The 19,018-nt window shown below is 35.0% G+C and overlaps 1 protein-coding gene and 1 long non-coding RNA gene across 2 annotated transcripts in view; one reads left to right on the forward strand and one right to left on the reverse strand.

Annotated features, from left to right (window-relative positions):
• Window positions 1–19,018, forward strand: part of PTPRD (protein tyrosine phosphatase receptor type D) — a 402,643-nt gene that overhangs the window by 312,903 nt on the left and 70,722 nt on the right. The window contains exon 27 of the mRNA XM_029920345.1: window positions 9,623–9,746. Within this exon, the coding sequence (XP_029776205.1) occupies window positions 9,623–9,746 (124 nt within the window). The remainder of the gene's footprint in view (window positions 1–9,622; window positions 9,747–19,018) is intronic.
• On the reverse strand, window positions 629–2,746 carry LOC115276344. Its single transcript, XR_003901894.1, has 2 exons — window positions 2,662–2,746; window positions 629–748 (listed from the first exon to the last, which is right to left on the reverse strand). It is a non-coding gene; the product is annotated as an uncharacterized LOC115276344 (long non-coding RNA).

The raw sequence follows: 19,018 nt of genomic DNA on the forward strand, positions 1-19,018 counted from the left end.
AGGGTTTTGATGGTTTCCTGTCTCACATTCAGGTCCTTCAGCCATTTTGAGTTAATTTTTGTGTGTGGTGTAAGAAAGTGGTCTAGTTTCAATCTTCTGCATGTTACTGTCCAGTTCTCCCAGCACCATCTGCTAAAGAGTAAGGCCAATATAAATTTTGAACAAATTAATCTCTGAAAATAATCTTTTAGTTTAGAAATAAACTCTAAAATTGTAAATTTTGTGAGTTCTAACTTTGCTTGTCACACATAACATTTGAGAAAGTAAACATGACACTTTGGGTTGTAAATACTTTCTAAGCTACGTGAACACTGTGGGTATAAGTAGTAATAATTAACCTGTCTGTTTTCTTTAGTTAGAAGCCTGTATTTAGTATGGTATACTATGTCCTTACCTGTAAGGAGTAATGATATGAACAGCAAGGGGTTCTTAGTATATACTTAAAATATACACATATATTTGCACACTATATCCAAAAGACATGGATTGAAACTCTTGTGTTTCAAGTAGATAGTTGCACTAAATACATTTGGGGATGGAACTACGTAGGGGAATTTTTTAAGTGATTACTTGGGATTTTCTCTATTCTGTCACAGACTTGGAAGAAGAATCGTGTTTTTTCATTTCATTTCAGATGTAAAACTTTTATTTTTCAACCAGGAAATGAGATGAGAATGGCATTGATTGAACATTAACAAATGTTTATTCATGTTTCAGTTTGGAAACTCATCTGGTTTTCCTCTCACATCTGAAAATAAACATGGAAGAGGAAACAGCTTTAATAAATTTTTAATTAAATAGCAAGCAAGGTAATACTAAAACCTAAAAATACATCTGTCTACAGTATGCAGAGTAAAACAAGAGAAAATTAGTGGTTTAATTTTTTAACATTTTTAAATTTATTTTTGAGAGAGAGAAAAACAGAGCGTGAGCAGGGGAGGGGCAGAGAGAGAGGGAGACACAGGATCCTAAGCAAGCTCCAGGCTCTGTGCTGTCACCACAGAGGCCATTGTGGGGCCAAATTCAGGAACCATGAGATCATGACCTGAGCCAAAGTCAGACATTTAACCGACTGAGTGACCCAGCTGCCCCAAATTAGTGTATTTTAACATTAGATTAGAAATTTGTATATTTGATAAAGAATTAATGTCATCACTTAAAACTCTACTAATCAGATTCTCAAAAACCAAGATGATGATTTTTCTTTCCTATTTCCTTATGTTGTTGTTTATTAATAATATTGTAACAGAAATCACAAGACAATTTCAAAACCACTCCATTTATTAATTTGTTTTTCTTTTGAATCTACCTTTACACTATTTCTGAATAGTCAAATCTCCAAGTATTAAGTGAAATGAAAAACTGAGAAACATATGTTTTGTTTATGATCTGTTGTTGTTGCTGAAGTAGATCAATTTCTAAATTATATAGATGGACATACTGTTATGTAGCAAGTGGGAGGGCAGAAGTGGATTTCTTTGCCTAAATTAACTGAGTGATTGCTTCAGTTTTACACTTCAGTGTCAGAGGACATCCACTTAGCTTCAGGGAGAAAGCAGGTATTCCTTAGATGTGAGATTGTCTTAAATCAGGCATGTTCTCACACAAGTCATTGGATGGAGAAAAGGAAAACATCTATTGTTCTTTTACTGAGAACTTTGCATCAGGTGTTTTAGATGATTATTTTACTTAATACTTTTAAGGCTATACAAGTGGTCCTTTACAGATTGGTAAGGAATTAATTTATTCATTTTGTTAATTTGGTGCCAAAAATTACCACCCTGATATTCACCAAAAAGAAAGGATGCCACTCTGAATTTATTCAGCTTAATGCTCTACATAAATTGCAATCAATAATTTTGTTGCCTATATGCAATTCTTTTTATAAACACTGGAATTGCGTTCTATCAACCCAGTCAACTTTATCTCTTTAATCAGAGCAGTTTAATAAAATTTTAATAACATTTTCTTGCCCCAAATTGTCTAGAAAATGTTTAACTCCTTTTGCTTTTCCAAATAACATCAGAAATCCTAGTCTGTGAATTGTATTTGTAAAAATGATTATCTGTGAAGCTCTGGTTTTTAAGAACATCAACTATAATTCTGTCCATTTCTTTCTTATTTTGAGCTTTAATTTGGTATAGGAGATAAATTGCTAAAAACGAAAACATTAGGATTAAAAGGTATCACTGCTGTCACTCTTCTAGAACATTGCCTTTGGGAACTAGGAACGTTTCTTTACTGCATTTAGTACCATCTAGGAAAATGTTGAGGCACATTAAACAGGGGAGTATAATAAAAAAAAAATCTGGGCTTTTAACTCCTCAGATCTTAAAGTTGAGTGTTCTCTTCTGAACTCTTATTTGAAAAGATCTGTCAAAAATAGTTTTTTTTTCCAGTCATGCATATGAAGTAGTAGCTTACCTGAATTCCAGAGATCACATGGCATTGTCCTACTGAACTCAAAGAGAATCCGGTGTTTGTTGTTGTGTTACTGTTTTTTATCATTTTGAATTTATGGTAAATTAGGACAAAGTGAAATATACTTCTAGGAGTAAATGGGATTCTCAAGGGATTAAACTAACCCCTCCTTACTTAGTGCCTAGATATAATTCAGGAAGAAAAACATTTATCAAGTGGTTGCCTCAAATATTTACTCACCTCATATGGCTGCATGATTTACAACGCGTAATATCTCCTGTTTGCTTCTCTACACATCAATTCAAATGTAAATAAAGAAATTTAATCCAGGTACTTTTCTGTAAGTATTTGTTATACAATATGTTATAATCAGGATTGCAGATGAAACCTTTAGACAACAAATAACGTTGATGTGATTTTATCACTTACCTGAAGAACCAAGTTAACTATATATAAAAATACCTGATTGAAAAAAAAATTTAAGTTTATTTTGTGAGAGAGAGAGAGAGCAAGCACAAGCAGGGGAGGAGAGGAGACAGGGAGAGAGGAGAGAGGAGAGAGAGAGGAGAGAGAGAGAGAGAGAGAGAGAGAGAGAGAGCAAGCACAAGCAGGGGAGGAGAGGAGACAGGGAGAGAGAGACAGAGACAGAGAGACAGAGAGACAGAATCCCAAGCAGGCTTTATGCTGTCAGAATGGAGCCCAACATGGGCTCAATCTCAGGAACCACAAGATTGTATCCTGAGCCAAAATCAAGAGTTGACTGACCCATCTGAGCACCCTGATTGAAATACTTTTAAATGCCTTTGCAAATTATTCATCTTTCTACTTAAAGGTGGAGAACTCCTGTATGTGTTCATTAGTTAACACTGAGAGTCTTAAAAAATCCCTGTTTAAGTTCTTCAGACTCTAATTGTGGCCTAGATTAGAGGTACTTTTATAGGGAAACACTTAGGAAGTTTTGATAACTGATTGGATAAAGGAGAACAGAGAAGGTGAGGGTGCCAACCTGACACTGGGAAGACATTAATATGAAAAAGGAACAGAGCAAACAGACTGCCAGAGCCAGCCATGCGCAAAGAGAAAGCCAGCACCTGGGACTCAGGGCCTCTGACCCCCAGACTTTCCTCATCATCATACTTTCTACTTCGTTACCTTCCACTTCTTAAAGCATCGTTGGTTTCAACTAAACTCATGTTCTCCTCTTTGAAGAAAATACTCATTATGCCAATTGCAGGCCTTGGCTAATTGTGCAAAATACAGCCCTTCTCAACTATGCTGCAAACACTGGTCTTTTTCAAATGGATACATATTAATTTACCATTTCCATCTTGGAGAGAGAGAATATGAATAAGTGAGAATTTTAAAAAGCTTCATTGCAGAAATACAGTCAATGGCAGATTGACTAATAAACCCCAAATAGGGCTTGAGACTCTGTGGGTGCAAATCACACTAAGGAGTAAATGAGCCTACTGATTGGGAACTCTGTGGAATGATGTCTTTGAAGGTTAAGGTTAAGGTCATTGAAAGTTCAATTCCCTGTAAAAAGGATGGTTAGTCTGACCCATAGTTTGCGTAGTCAAACAGCTGGTCTATTCCTTCTATATAATTAAATTTTCGTTAGTTGTTTTAAAACCCACACAAAAACAGGATGTATCTCTTTTGTGGTTTCTCTTTGAAGAGTTTCTAAAGAGAATATTTTGAGGTTTTACTCTTGGTGGACTGAGGAGAAGTGGGATGCCAAGCAGCTAGGATTGTAGGGGGTTTGTACATGTGAATTATATTTTTCTTCTTGGTAGTGAAGTTGCAATTTTGCAGAACCATATTTAAAGAACTATTCTTTAAGTTGATGACTTCAGCTTTATCAAAAATGGTCACTCTCTGGATGCAGTTTTCCTCAATGACTGTAATCTGATGTACAAGTTTATGAGCACTCCCTTGTTTTGAATTTACAATTAAAAATATAGATTAGAAACACTGTACAGATTTTTGTTCCCAAACTTACCATTGTGTTTCAAGAGAATAATTGAAAGACATGTGTAAAACAATCAAAGAATCTTCTCAAACTTGGCTAGAGGAGAAGCACAACACTGTGGCTAGGCATTGCAACTGGGTCCAGAATACCTGGAGCCCAAAACTACCTTACTAGCTGTTTGATCCTGAGAGGTTATTAACTTCTCTGCACCTCGGTTTCCTCATCCACAGAATTGTGATAATAATGGTATCTACTTCTAAGCTCTTTGTGAAGATAAAATTAGTTAATATGTGTGAAGCACAAATAAAACAGCAAATGTGATATAAGTGTTATGATAACTATGTAACTGTTGAATATAAAATATTTTTTTAAATCTGGCTTTTCATCAAGAATATAGTGCATGAGGTGCCTGGGTGGCTCAGTTGGTTAAGCATCCAACTTTAGCTCAGGTCATGATCTCGCAGTTTGTGAGTTTGAGCTCACATCAGTCTCTGTTCTAACAAGCTCTGAGCCTGGAGCCTGCTTCAGATTCTGTGTCTCCCTCTCTTTCTGCCCCTCCCCCACTCACACTATATCTTTGGCTAAAAAATAAACACTTAAAAATTTTCTTTAAAAAAAGAATATAGTGCAAAATTATAAATCCATCAGTTTTATGTTGCTTATTTTCCACTTACCTATTTTAAGACAAAGTTCTAATTGCTTAAAAGAATGAGAACTTTCAGACCATCAAATTAAAGACTACATAAATGCAAAGTATTTGATATTACCAGCTGTCTACTCAAGACTTTCTTCTTTAAGTTACAGAAAAGTTTTTCATTGGTCCCTCTTCTCAGTAAGGCAAAGTAATTGAGGTAAAGATCTGTTAGTATTAGAATGATTTCAGTCACAAGTATTGGGGTAGCAGGGGGAGTGTGTCATGTGCCCAGTGTGCAGATAGGGAAGCAATGTAAATGGTTTGGCATCTTGGTAAACGTTAGGTGCTACATACTCTTTCTTTGTCCAGTATAGTTAAAAGCTTTGTTGATTGCCTGGAGAAACAAAAGTAAATATGAGGAAGTAGCATTCTTGTTTACCAATTCTGTAACTGCAATGTACAAATGTCATATTGCTTATTTTATCATTTATCATTTATGATATCATCTATCATTAATCAAATTTGGGTTGTATACATCTAGCTTGCTTTACTTCCAAATTGCAAACTTTCCTCCAGGGCAACTACAGAAGATCTGGCCAGGATTCCAGCTCAGAGGGTAGAATTTGGGGTTGAGAAGGAGAGGGTATGTCACCAACATGTTTGTATAAACAGTTATCAGAAGGATGAGAAGAGATACCTGAGAGGCTGAGGAAAACCAAACACCAACAGCAGGAAGAACAAAAAGTACCCATTAGAAACAAGAGTGCTTATTTCAGATTGTTTTGGATAATAATTGGGGTGGCCTCAGCTTAACTCTATAGTAGGAAAATGTATGGTCATGGTGTGTTGGTCAAAAATATAAGACTAGAGTGGAAATTAACTTCTCAAGACCAAGGTTGCTCTTTCTCCATGTTGACTACTTCATTCTTCCTAAGAGGATCTCAACAAGAGAAACCATAAAACAAAGAGGCAAAGCAAATGTGCCTGCATCTTGCACTAAGGAAAACATAAAGAGCGAGTTTTGAAAATTAGGGTTTTAGTCATCCATGATAGCTTTGCCTCCTTAACATGGATAATTGAAATTTGATTTTCCTCAACCAGTTTTATTTTTTCCAAATAGAAAGATCATCTTGTATCTCACCTACTTTCAGTAGTTGCTATTCTTTACTGTGTTTACTGTTCTCAGCATTCTGACAAGCTCCAGAGCAATGACCTATGCTGTGTATTGTTAAACGTTCAGACAGATAGATACAGATAGATGAGTATGTGTTGCACAAAGACAGTTTAACATTATTCAATCAATGTTTGTTTGATCCGTGTAAAACGAGTATAAATGTAAGCTGTATCCCATCTGTTTTATGATCCATGTGAAGCCAACCTCATTTCTAAAACTTGATTTCTTATGTAATTGCCCCAGAATGACAGAGAATGATCAGTTGGGAAGAAATATCTTTCAGACTGGTGAGATAAAGGATAGTTTTGTTTAAGTGTTTCACATATTGGGCCTCCTCATTTTGTAGTGACCTGCAGAATAAATAGTAGCATCATGGCTTGGTAATCACCAGCTGTTAATCGTCAGTTGTGCTTTGAAATCACATAGACCTGGGTTTGAGGGTGAATGCATGAGTCTAGCTGTGTGAGCAAATTACTTAACCACCAAATAGCACAGTGCCTGCCACAGAGCAGGCCTCCAGTAAGATTTATTAAATTAATCTTTCTTTACTTCAATTTCCTTGTCTGGAAAATGGAGAAAATAACAAAACCTACCTTATAACATTTGTGAAAATTAAGCGGGATATTGCACGACCTGGCAGGTATTTTAATTATCCTATTACTTATAGGTCTTCTTCTCATGGGTCATACTTTAAGTCTAAGCATATTAACATATGTGACATAAAACTAATGTTCCCGTTACTGGTTTTTAAATTCTTCAATGTGTAGATATCAAATCGAGCATTCAAAAGGCTGAGAATATGTGGCAAGAGTGGAAATGGACATGAGTCACCAGTGTCTGCATTGATAGATACAGTTTCATTAGTCTAATTAAACGCTTCCCACTTTACACATCTGTGAGTGTTCCTAGTCTGAATAACAGGACCAACAGAGGGAGTAACATCTTCCACTAAAGCACTGAACATCAGTGAGCTTAGCTACTTCTTGGGATCTTTTAGACAATAATGTGTAAGAAGCTTATGTACTCAGTAATGCTTATCAGTGTAAAGTGGAATATCAGTGGTAGTTGTAATTTCAAGATCACATATTTTACTATCAAACCATATGATAATGAGTGTTAGAGTATTAGTTTTAGTGCACTGTACCTTGAAGGTTTCATTGTCTGTTCTTTAACTGCCATGTTACAGGGAAGACTTACTCCATGATTTCTCTTTATGAACTTCTCTCAACAACACTTATCCATCAATTTAATTCTTTTTATTTTTTTATTTTTTTTACAATGTAAAAATATTAAAAAAGAAAACCTTCTCACATGCATAAATGAAAGATTGCACACAAAGAACTCACATCTTTTCAAGCTTCAATAGTAAATATTCTGCTACTATGTATTAAATACTGCATGGTTTGCCCAAGCTAAGATGAAACCACATCATAAATCAATAAGCATTTTGCATTTTCTTTCATTATCTACTCAAAGTCATGCCGACTGCACCTCTAAACATTTCTTTTAAGAAAATCTGTTGAACCATTTATTGAGCTATCTTTGTAGATGCAAAGATGACTAAAGTTGTATAGGTAGGACTATGCCTAAGGACTCTAGAATCTAAGCTGTAGGTCATTAAGAGCCAGTGGAAGTTCTTAATCAGGAACCTAACTTGTCCAGAGCTGAGCTTCTGGACATGAAAAGTGAATTGGAGTTAGAGGTTTGAGGAGAGAGAGTCCAAGCAGACATCAGCTACTGAAAGGTTGAATTTAGGGAGTGACAGTGGGCTGATTTGGGGACGATTTAAGAAAAAATTAAGGTATGGCTTGGTCACCAAATAATGACACTTTGTATGGAGAAGGTTCAAGGTTGACTTGAAGGCTTCCACCCAGGCATCTGCATGTTTTAGCTTGCCAGATACTAGGAGATAAGTACATTTTACAGGGGAGATGGTGAGCTTCCCTGGAAGAATAAGCTAGAAAGACTCCTGATTACATGGCTCCTTAGACTCTAAAGCATAGATAATTATTTTGCTATTTTTCAATGATGAACTAGTTATATATAGATTAGCATTGACTAAGAAAAGGGATTTTATAATCCTAGGTAAATCAGGGGCTGCAATCTATACTGCTGAGAATTTTAGTATGTTTGGAGGCTATTCATGAGGGTTAATAGGTTGACTTTTTGCACTTGTGAATTTTACCATCCCTGTAAAACACAAAATACACACATCTGTAATATTTTTACTCTTGTTGGATATGTTTTACTTTCCAGTTCTACATATACACATAAAAGTATGGAAAATGCTCAGTATCAAAAATAACTGCTAAAAATTTTATTAACATAACATAGTATCTTTACTTTTCACAGAATTTTACCTGCATATAACCCTTATCATTTCTGAAAACTTGATTTAATCATTTGATGTTCATGTTTATGTAATTACTGAACTCATGTTTTCATCTACCATGAAATTATGTCTTAAAAAATGTACATGTCCTATGATAAAAGAAAAGATGTTTTGATTTCCATAACATTGCAGGAAATTAAAAAATCCCTCAGAGTTGTTTTTTAAATAATCAGATCCTGAGTTCAGTCTCAAAATAATGATACTGATTTAAGCATAAAAAACTATATATTATTTTTTCTGTGTAATATGCATTTTAGATTATAAAATAATGGGTTGAATGAAGGCTATCAAGAAAAGGCATTAAAATTAGAAAAAATATGTTTAAGTTAAAGAATAAAAAGAAGCGAATTTTGTAAACATAACATAATAATAAATAGGAAACATGAGAAATAGAAAAGCAATTGGATCCTATTTGCATTGGGTTCTAAGTTAATATTTGAGAATAATCATTAGCTCTAACCAACTTCCCTTCTTTTCTGTTATTCTTAACTGTTTGATATGGAGAAACAGACAAAATTTTAAGCTGCCATCAAAATGAAAGCCTAAAAGTGAAGAAAGAACAGAGAAACCTGTGCCCAGTGAAGTTAGTCAAAGTCCAATGAATTTAAAGGGTAAGGTTAGGTCCTGACAGGAAAGAGTAGGGAGAATAATCAAGATAAAATAATGTTCAAAGAACCAGAAGGAATATTGAACCAGACAACTTATAAACTACAGCTGCAGAGACGGAAATGGAAGAGTAAAACAATTTTTTAAATCCTGCTTTCCAATATTAGCAAAACATCTGTATTGATTTTTTTCATTTGAATCAATTATTGGTGACTATCACTGTTTTTTACTATTATTAATCATTTTATGTTAAGCTGGGTATATTAGTGTTCAGCTTCATAAATAGGGTCATCTTGATGAAGTGTGGCTTCAGACTTTTCTTTTTAAATCATGTTTGTTACTTGTGATAAATGCCTATAATCTGGTGTTATTCAATATTGATTTTGTGTGTGTGTGTATGTATGTGTGCTGTTTTTCTTTTAGTCAATTGACCCTGGCCAGCAGTTCACTTGGGAACATTCAAACTTGGAAGTAAACAAACCAAAGAATAGATATGCAAATGTAATTGCATATGATCATTCCCGTGTTCTACTATCAGCAATAGAAGGTAAGAAAATTCAGACATTATTTATACATTTATTTTTCATGAATTTTTAAGTGTGTGTGTGAAAATATAGTTTTAGGTAGAGTTTTCAATATCTATGGAAATAGCTAATTAATATTCAGGCACCCCTTGTTCTCACATTTCCTTTCTCATAGAAATATACTGTATATGGGCACACAATATCCCCAACACCATGTAACATAGAAGCATCTCCCATTACCTTCTTGCCTGTACTCTAGGTGAAAGATTTCATAAGGTAGTTGATGCTTGTAGAGGAGAAGCAAATTGAGGTTACTCATTTTACTGATGGCTGTTGATATAAATAAAAAGGTGATTGTCAGAAGATGCTCATATTTTTAAATGGGTGAGAGGTTTGTAAATCAATCTGGATAGTTCCTAGAGAGAGTCAAAAGTTTAGGAGTTGGTCATGTGGTGATTTATAAAAATTAAGTATACTGGAAATATCTGGTACAGCTAATTTGTGGACTGCTTGGTAATTTATCTCTCACAACTGTAGTAAGGAGTACATTCCAGGGGAATGGTTGCTCCTAAAAGATGAAGAATACACTAATATACCTAGCTTCTTGTAAGGATTCATGAGGAGAGTATTTTCCATTCATCACTTCCCAGTAATAAATCCTTTCACATGGCATATTAAAATCAATTAGGAGCTCGTATTCAATACTTAGCATTTGTTAGGGTTTTGTTTTTTGTTTTGGGGGTGGGGTTTTTTTGGTTTTGGTTTTTGGTTTTTTGGGGTTTTCGGCTATGGTAGTACATTGGATTGCTATCCTTACAAAATAGTTTACTTAAATCCTTCCTTCTGTCATAATGGCTAACCTGGACCACCAGCACATACCATATTCATCCTTATTGGCATCCAGAAAAGCTCTGTGACCTTTTCATACTTGAAGGTTCACCACTTACCCTCTTCCAGATGTTTTATTAAACATTAAATAATACCAGCCTCAGACCCAGTCCTTTTCAGAACCTTGTAGTTCAAATATTTTCTTTTTTTCTTTTTCACATTTATTTATTTTTCGAGAGATAGAGTGAGACAGAGCATGAGCAGGGAAGGTCAAACACAGAAGGAGACATAGAATCTGAAGCAGCCTCCAGGCTCTGAGCAAGCATTCAGCATAGAGCTTGATGTGGGGCTAGAACCCACCAACCGTGAGATCATGACCTGAGCCGAAGTTGGACGCTTAACCAACTGAGCCACTCAGGTGCCTCTCAAATATTTTCATCTACAGTTGTTCAAGTATCTTTCACGTTTTTCTGCTTCCCAAATCTGTGATGACTACCACTTACCTCCTGACTCTGAGCAAGTCCTACATGCCCTGTTTCGTGCCCAACATTAATTTGAAAGTGAGACACTGCTTAAAAGATTTCCCAGTAAGCAAAGGGCAACCAATATATTTATTTCAGTTTTTGGGAACAAGAACTATCTTTCAGCATTTGAGCAAACCCATACCTGCAGCCCTTTTCTTCAAAATGGTGTTTCATGGCATAGACATAGCTTATAAAATTCTCATAATCAATTTCACTTTTGATGTTGGAAAATCTTATAATCTGTTTTTGAGGCTATTAAAGATCTTAGGAGTTTGAGAGTTAACATTTTTCTATAGTGAAAAAAATTGATCAGGTTTATCAAAATTTCACCAATGCTAGTTCAAGCAAGATGGCGTTAGACAGATAATTGCTTTAAGTTCTGTTTAAAAACTGTAATTGGTTTATGTGGATGATTATTTGCATATAGCAGGTACATTTCATCTCTGTATTTCCTACTTTAAAATGTAAAAAAAAAAATAGCAATATGTTGTCTCAAGTGTCTTAAATCAACTCCTTAGTTAATAGGAAACTAACCCAAGTCACAAGTGGAGGAGAGAAATCTTTTTTCCACTAGCAGAACAGGTAAATTATAGAAATTAAATGAATGTAAATTGAGAATCTATTTGGCATGATCTTGGCTGGAGAACTTGTCAGTCTGCCTTTGCTGTATTGTAGCATTGTTCCCACTCAGAATTAGGTCATTCAATATTACCATATCCCTGTACTTTTACCCACTTTATCATTATTTTCCTTAACCTGTTATTTTCCACCATCTTAACAGTCAAATATGTCGAAGGACAAAGAATAGTCCTCCTTGTACCTTTATTATGATAGATGGAAACTATGTACATTTCATTCCTATGCTATTTTTACAGTACAGAATCCAAAGCACTTGAATCAGACTAAAACCTGCCTTTTTATAGCTCTATGCTCACAAATATATCCTAAATCTAGAGCTGGCCTAGAAACCAAAAGTCTTTCAATTTTAAGTCTTATGCAAAAGGTTAGAAGCATTTAATTGAAGTTTATGGGCTATAGAGAAAGCTTTAATCTAGATTACAACCATGAACAGCATTTTATCTTAGATTAAGCCCTAATCAGCAGATATTTAAGGTGGTAAGCGATAATCCTGTATTTTAAGCACAGAAAGGGAAATGCTGGTGACTGGAACCACAGAATTGCTCACCGAGGCTTCTCACATTAAAGAAGCTTTGATAACACACAGCCGGATTTTTCAAGAGCATTTAAATGTTAAAGAACTTTACGCACAATTTATACAATTTAACATGCTTGTTTTAGGTTCCACCTGTGGTGATAACTTAAAAGACTTCGGTCAAAGGTTTTGTTCTGGACACTTTTGCTGCTGATCCCCTAACGGTGCTGGCCGCTCTTCATGTTTACTTTGCAGAGTGGTCTGACAGACAATAAAGGAAATCTGGAAAGTCACCACAGTGATTCGTAGTATGCTTATCTTTGTTTCCTAGAGCAAAACTTTTACAGGACCTCCACGGAGCAGTGGCAGGGAAAATGAACTAAAGAATGGGGAATTGTGTGTCAGCACCAGCGTGCTTATTGAATTCTGTGAAAATAGTGATACATCATGACATATTTTCAAATACAGCCATCTTACTTATGCCGGGGAAAATGTAGAATAAATTAAAGAAAGTTCTAACTACAGAATGCTTACAATCATTGAATTACAGAGTAAGCAGTGTGGAAACACAATTGAATTTTTGACCAGTTCAATTACTGTTGCCATCCCCTCCATGTTTTAGCTTTTCTTAAGAAAACATAGTAATTCCTGAGGAAGAGAGGTGATAGGATTTATTTTTATAGCTAACGCCAAATATTGTCAAAGACTGAATGGGAACTAATACTTATATTTTCAATAAAATAATATATAATAATATATTTGGTCTTAGAGAATCCAGAGGTGCTCATTCCTTTTACTAATGTAGGAAAGATGAAATGGATAAACCAAAAGATAAGACCAAGGAAATCTGGGTTTGGGTCACAACTCTCTCACTTATTAAATATGTAACCTGGTCTTCTTTGAGTATCAGTTGTTTCAGCTGAAACTTTTTAAATTTTTTTTTTTAATTTGAATATATTTGACATACAATGTTACATTAGTTTCAAGTATACAACCTAACTGTTAGGCAACTGATTCACCTTCTCCATAAGTTAGGGTAAGCAGACCACAAATGTAACCTCCATCTGTCACCATACAATACTATTAAAATATCACTGACTATATGCTCTATGTTGTACCCTTTATTCCCATGACTTATTCCTTCCATAACCAGAAGCCTGTATCTCCCACTCCCCCTTCACCCATCTTGCCCATCCCCCAACCCACCTCCCCTATGACAGTCACCAGTTTGTTCTCTGTATTTATAGTGTGATTCTGTTTTTTATTTGTTTACTAATTTGTCTCATTTTTTAAAAGCCACATGTGAGTGAAATCCCTTTCACTTCTGACTGGTAAGAGTTAGCTCTCTGTAGCTTTCTTATCAATTGTATCATTTTCTGTATACACTACAGTTTCATGAAGCAACAGCATAAGTATCTTACTATATACATATCCACACTTGGAGATGAGAAGAGTGAAGCTCAGAGTGTCAACCCTAAGCCACACCACAATAGAGCTCAAACTGGAAGTGAGCTCTTATGATTCCCTGACCAATGCCTACATAGGCCTGTATCCTTCACACTGCTTTCCTACTGACAGAGGATATGTCTGTGACTAAGTCACTAGCTTGAATCTAAATGCCCAGACTTATCACTTTGCCTAAAAGTCCACTTTATCATTGGGCTCTAACCTATGGATAATATAAACATTACATTTTAGTATTTTATTTCCTATTTTATGGCAGAACTAATCTGAGGCAGTGACACAATATGGGGACTCAGTAGTGTTCCCAATGCTTAGGGTCTACAGTTGCAGAAGTAAGGTCAAGTGCACCTATTTCTAATTGATTCCAAAAGTGGTCTACTTATCTGAAATCTTTGTATGTATCTTCAAGTTCTTATAAAACCAGGAAATTTGTGGTGGATTATTTATTGAAATGTCTTATAACCAGCAAAAATTCAATCTAATTATTTCAGTCTTAGATAAAAACATTTTTCCCTAAAATGTAATCCCTCTTCACTTCAATTAGTCAAATCATAATTAACATTTCACTTTAAAAGCCATATTCAAATGGAATTTTTTTAAATTGTTGGCCAGGACTAAATATAAAGCAAACTTTTTAAAAGCTTACTTTTTATGTCAACAACAAAGGCAAGAAGTTAGAATAGATATGATTCTCTTGCTATCTATGGTATGTGGGCACCACATCATAGATTTTATTTACTGTATAAAATCATGGATAGATTTTTTATCAAAAGCTTTTTTTAATCAAAAGCTAGTTGTTATCATCAATTTTATAAATGAAGAAACTGTTAAAGTTTTAAAAATCAAGTAATTGGTTTATCAAGTAGATCAAGTAGATCATTCATGGCAGAGCCAAAATCTAACATGAATCTTTCAGACTCAAGACTGCTATTCTCTCCAATTGGTCGCTCAGAACTAAACAGGCTTTTGAAGTAATGGAGACTGTGTGTATATATGTCTGCCTAATTCAAACATGATGCCTTTTCTGGCTGTGAAGACTGTCTAGGAATTTTGAAATATATATTTTCAAACATTTTTGTTGGAAATCTGAGAACTAGAGGTCTTCGATTGTGTCCTTAGGCTCTAGTCAGAGTGAAGTTTTCCATAGAATAAATGATACATAAATGCTTTCAGGTGGAATTTTTTGTTTGTTTAATATTAGTTTTTAAATTCTCTTAGGAAGAACACTGAATTAAGAAGACAGAATGTTTAATATTGTTTTTAATGTTCTGTTAGAAGAACACTGAATAAGAAGACAGAAGACTGGACACTAGAGTCTAGTTTAAGGTTTTGTGACCTTGGCATATCACTTAGTACAACTCACCCTTTGGGGAAGTTAGATCCTTTTTAGAATCTGATGACCACACCAGCTGCTTTGGTGGCTGGCGTTGGTTAAGTGTCCAACTCTTGGTTTCAGCTCAGGTCATGATCTTGCACCTTAATGAGTTTGAGCCCCACATAAGACTGTGTGCTGGCAGCATGGAGCCTGTTCCTCTCTCTCCCTCTCTTTTTGCCCCTCCCCCACTCATTCTGCCTCTGTCTCTCTCAAACAAATGTACTTTTTTAAAATAAATGACCATTTTAAACCTCACTTGAAAATGAAAACATTTACCCAATTTATTTGTACACTAGTTTCAGAAAGTTCAAAGACACAAAAGCCCCTTGAAAGCCCATTCGTCAATTGAGAACCCTGACTTAGTATGTTTCATTCTGTTTGAGAACAGAATGAAAATGTGTAAGACCCTTCATGCTCTTCATAAAATTATGAATATTGATTCTACACTTAGAGATCAATAGATACTAAGTAATATTTACTAAGTAAATATTAAATCTCGGACATTAAACAATTCTGAAACAAACAAACAAACCACTCACATTTAAGTCAACTCCAAGTTGAAATATTAGCCTGTGTGTGTCTCTCCTGCCAAGGCAGATTTAAATGGTTTTATCTATAAGACAGTTAGAAATGCAAGAAAATAATCTACATCATGTCACATGCATTCTGTAATACTGATGCTTGTTAATCTGATAAGAGAAGCTTAGTTAAATATGGGTTTTGTTTTTTCTGTTTTTGGGGGAATATATTTAAAGTTTCAAAACCTAAATATATATGTTCACTTCTCTTTAATGAGTACTTTCTTGTAAGAGCCCATATGCTTCTCAAGAATTTCTTTTCTATTAAATCATCCTAGGCCCTTTCTGCTTCTGAAGAGTTTGTGCCTTGATTTCCTCATCTTTGCAATACGATTAATAACAGTACCTGAATCTTAGGATGCCTAGGAGAATTTAATGAATTAACATCTGTAAAGTTCTTAGGAGAGTGTCTGGCACTAAGAAAATGCCTAATAAATATTGGAAACTATTAGAACTATCATTGCTGTTATGAATTCTGTTACTACTATGGATATATCCTATAGTTTATCCTCAGATGGTATTTCTTCTGTATGTGATCTATGGAAAAATTAATAATATCCAAATGAGAAAGCTTCATTTGGAGCACTCTGTGAAGCAAAAAAAAAAAATATATATATATATAGGTATATGTAGATATATATAGATATATATAGATGCTTGATAAGTGGAAACCAGACCCATAATAGCATTACAAAATTCAAGAGGGGGAGATGTGTTCTTTTAAATGGAAATCCAAAATATATCATCTGATTTGCATAATAAAAGTGATTCAAAGAAATCCAACTGTAAATAATATACATGATGTTAAAATAACTTGATTATTTGTGAGATAGGCAATTTTGCACCTTTAAAATAAGAAAGTGCCTCACAGGAAATCACTACCCCTAAGATAAATCATGTTCCTTGGAAGTGAAGAGAAGAAACTAAAGGCATACCCATGTAGTGCTGATTCACCTTTTACCTCCACACTAGGGCCTCATGCACATTTAAATAGTGTCTTAGCTTCTCTTCTGCAGAGTGCTCAGTGTCTACAGATTCATTTCACACAGCTGTCAGCACAAGATAACATATTCTCCCATTTCACATAATCCCCATGCAGTGAGTTACATTTTATTTTTATAGAATTATCTGATACTTTTTCAATAAGTAAAAACAAAACAAAACAAAAACACAGGGAAATAAGTTAATACAATCTATCCAACATTTTTAAACAAAATATTAATTATAATAAATGTGAATGTTCCATATGAAGCTCTAACATCAAAGAATTTATTTTCCCCAGTAACACATCCCTTTAATAGCTGTCATGTGCTATTTCCCACATCAATTCAATAAATATGATTCTTTTCTTGACTCTTGGTTCCTATGCCCTCTCTATCCCCCTCTCCCTCCCTCTCCCCTATCCCTGTACCTCCCTCTTTCACATTTCCCTCTCTCCCCTGATCCTCAAACACTAATGACTAATTTGTGGGAATGTGTTTGTTCATTTCATTTTGCACTTGAAGTTCTATTTGAATAAGTGAAAGAATTTTGGTAGACTATATGCTCCATCTAAGAAGAAAACAAAAAAGACTTGTCTAAATCTCATCCAACTGTTGGTTGAGTTTATTTTCCTCACCTTGTTCAGAACATCAATCATTGATTTAGCAATCAATGATTAACATTTCTAGTCCTTCATTTTTCAAGCTAATTGCTTACAGGCATGACAAAGTTTAATCATTTTATTTCAGAGTAATCCTTTTATTTTATTTTTTTAATAAAAGCATTTATTTTTTAGGAGCAAGGCACAGTCAAATTTTCATAGCCTTGTTTTCTTAAATAGAGAACTGGATAGGAGTTAGCCTTTAGAAACTTGGAGCAGTTTCACAAGGTGCTTGAAGCCTGCCTGCCTAAAGTCTAATTAGAGCTATTTAAATGGCATCGTTCTTCCACATGTGGCCAAGCAAGTGGTATGGGGATCTGTTATTCCCCAGCTCCTACCTCAGCCTGTACCTGTGGTGTTTCTTATCTGGAAAAGAGAAAAAATATATTTTTAGGGGATGGCTGGTTGGGTTGATTTTCTTCTTTACTCTGTTTCCAGGAAGCCAATCAAAGAGTAAATCAAAAAGGTCCATGAGTTTATTTTTATTTCCATTGTCTTTAGTTCAGTTGCTGGGATTTTTCTTTCATTTTTGTTGTACACCTCTGAAGATTATGCTAATGAATCTACACTTCATTGCTCTAAGGCTACAGAGAACTTACATCATCTGTGCCATGGTTCTGTTGTTGAAATAAAGGCACAGGTTGTATATTGCTGGGAAGTCATAAAATAATTATTTTTGTCCTCTCTGTTATTTTTTAATATAGAAAATGGAAAGGGGCCTTCCAGGTTTGGAATAATTTTTCATCAGTAGAGTATTTCATGACTGTTTATTACATTCATCATAAGAATAACTAATATCCACTGGTATTTTGGAAATTTCAAATGCAATGATTCATTAGATTCTCACAGGGGTGCTGGGTAAGGACATAATGAAAACACTACTCATATTTTAGGATCTATGAGGAGACTGGGGCTCTGCAAGTTTCCTACAGACAGAACTTCTGGTACCATATTCTGCCGTTGATTCAGTTTACCTCACTGTTGGATAATAATAATTTGATTCTTTTTAATAAAAGCTTAGTAGGCCCCAACTTTGCTTTATTTCAAGGCAAAGTGCTCCCTAACTAGAAATGAGCTAATTCTATCACAGGTGCTGATGAGTCTCAATGTAGTGAGCTAACCTCAGGATGCATTCAGTGACAATTCAATCACCCACATCCTTCTCTGTGGCCACTCTCATAATCCAGCCTCTTCAGCAGTGATGAGGAATAGAAAACCAAGGCAGAAAGGACATAGAATATTGAGAAGATGGAGTTTGGCTTCACAAACTTTGAAAATGAACCATTCCCTCATTAACTCGTTGTAATGGTGAGCCCACAGAGCAAGACACACTTCTAAAATAGTCACCCTGTGTACTGTAGAAACATGGAAGGCAGCTTGCCAATGTGTGGTGCCTCTGAGAACACCATGTCAGATAACAACACACTGTGCCTTTGCAAAAAGCACTTGGGTTTTTTCTGCTGTGTTAGAAAAAGTAGCCTTCATTTTCCTAGTTCTGATGTGGCTTTGGTGGCTGTCATGGTGCAAGTGAAGGGGAAAGAAGGCCTGTGTGATTTAGAATTAAATAAATTTACTAACAAATTATTATTAGATTTCATTTTTCTATTCTCTTTTCTCTAGTTTTTCCAGTGTCAGCAAACAAAGTTAACATTTTTTTCTGCATTGTGGGTAAAATTGCAATCTAGGTCTTTATCATCAATTCATTCTTGTTAGGGATTCTGTGTGTGTGTG

The sequence above is a fragment of the Suricata suricatta genome, chromosome 13, assembly GCF_006229205.1.
Source record: "Suricata suricatta isolate VVHF042 chromosome 13, meerkat_22Aug2017_6uvM2_HiC, whole genome shotgun sequence".
Classification (NCBI taxonomy): domain Eukaryota; kingdom Metazoa; phylum Chordata; class Mammalia; order Carnivora; family Herpestidae; genus Suricata; species Suricata suricatta.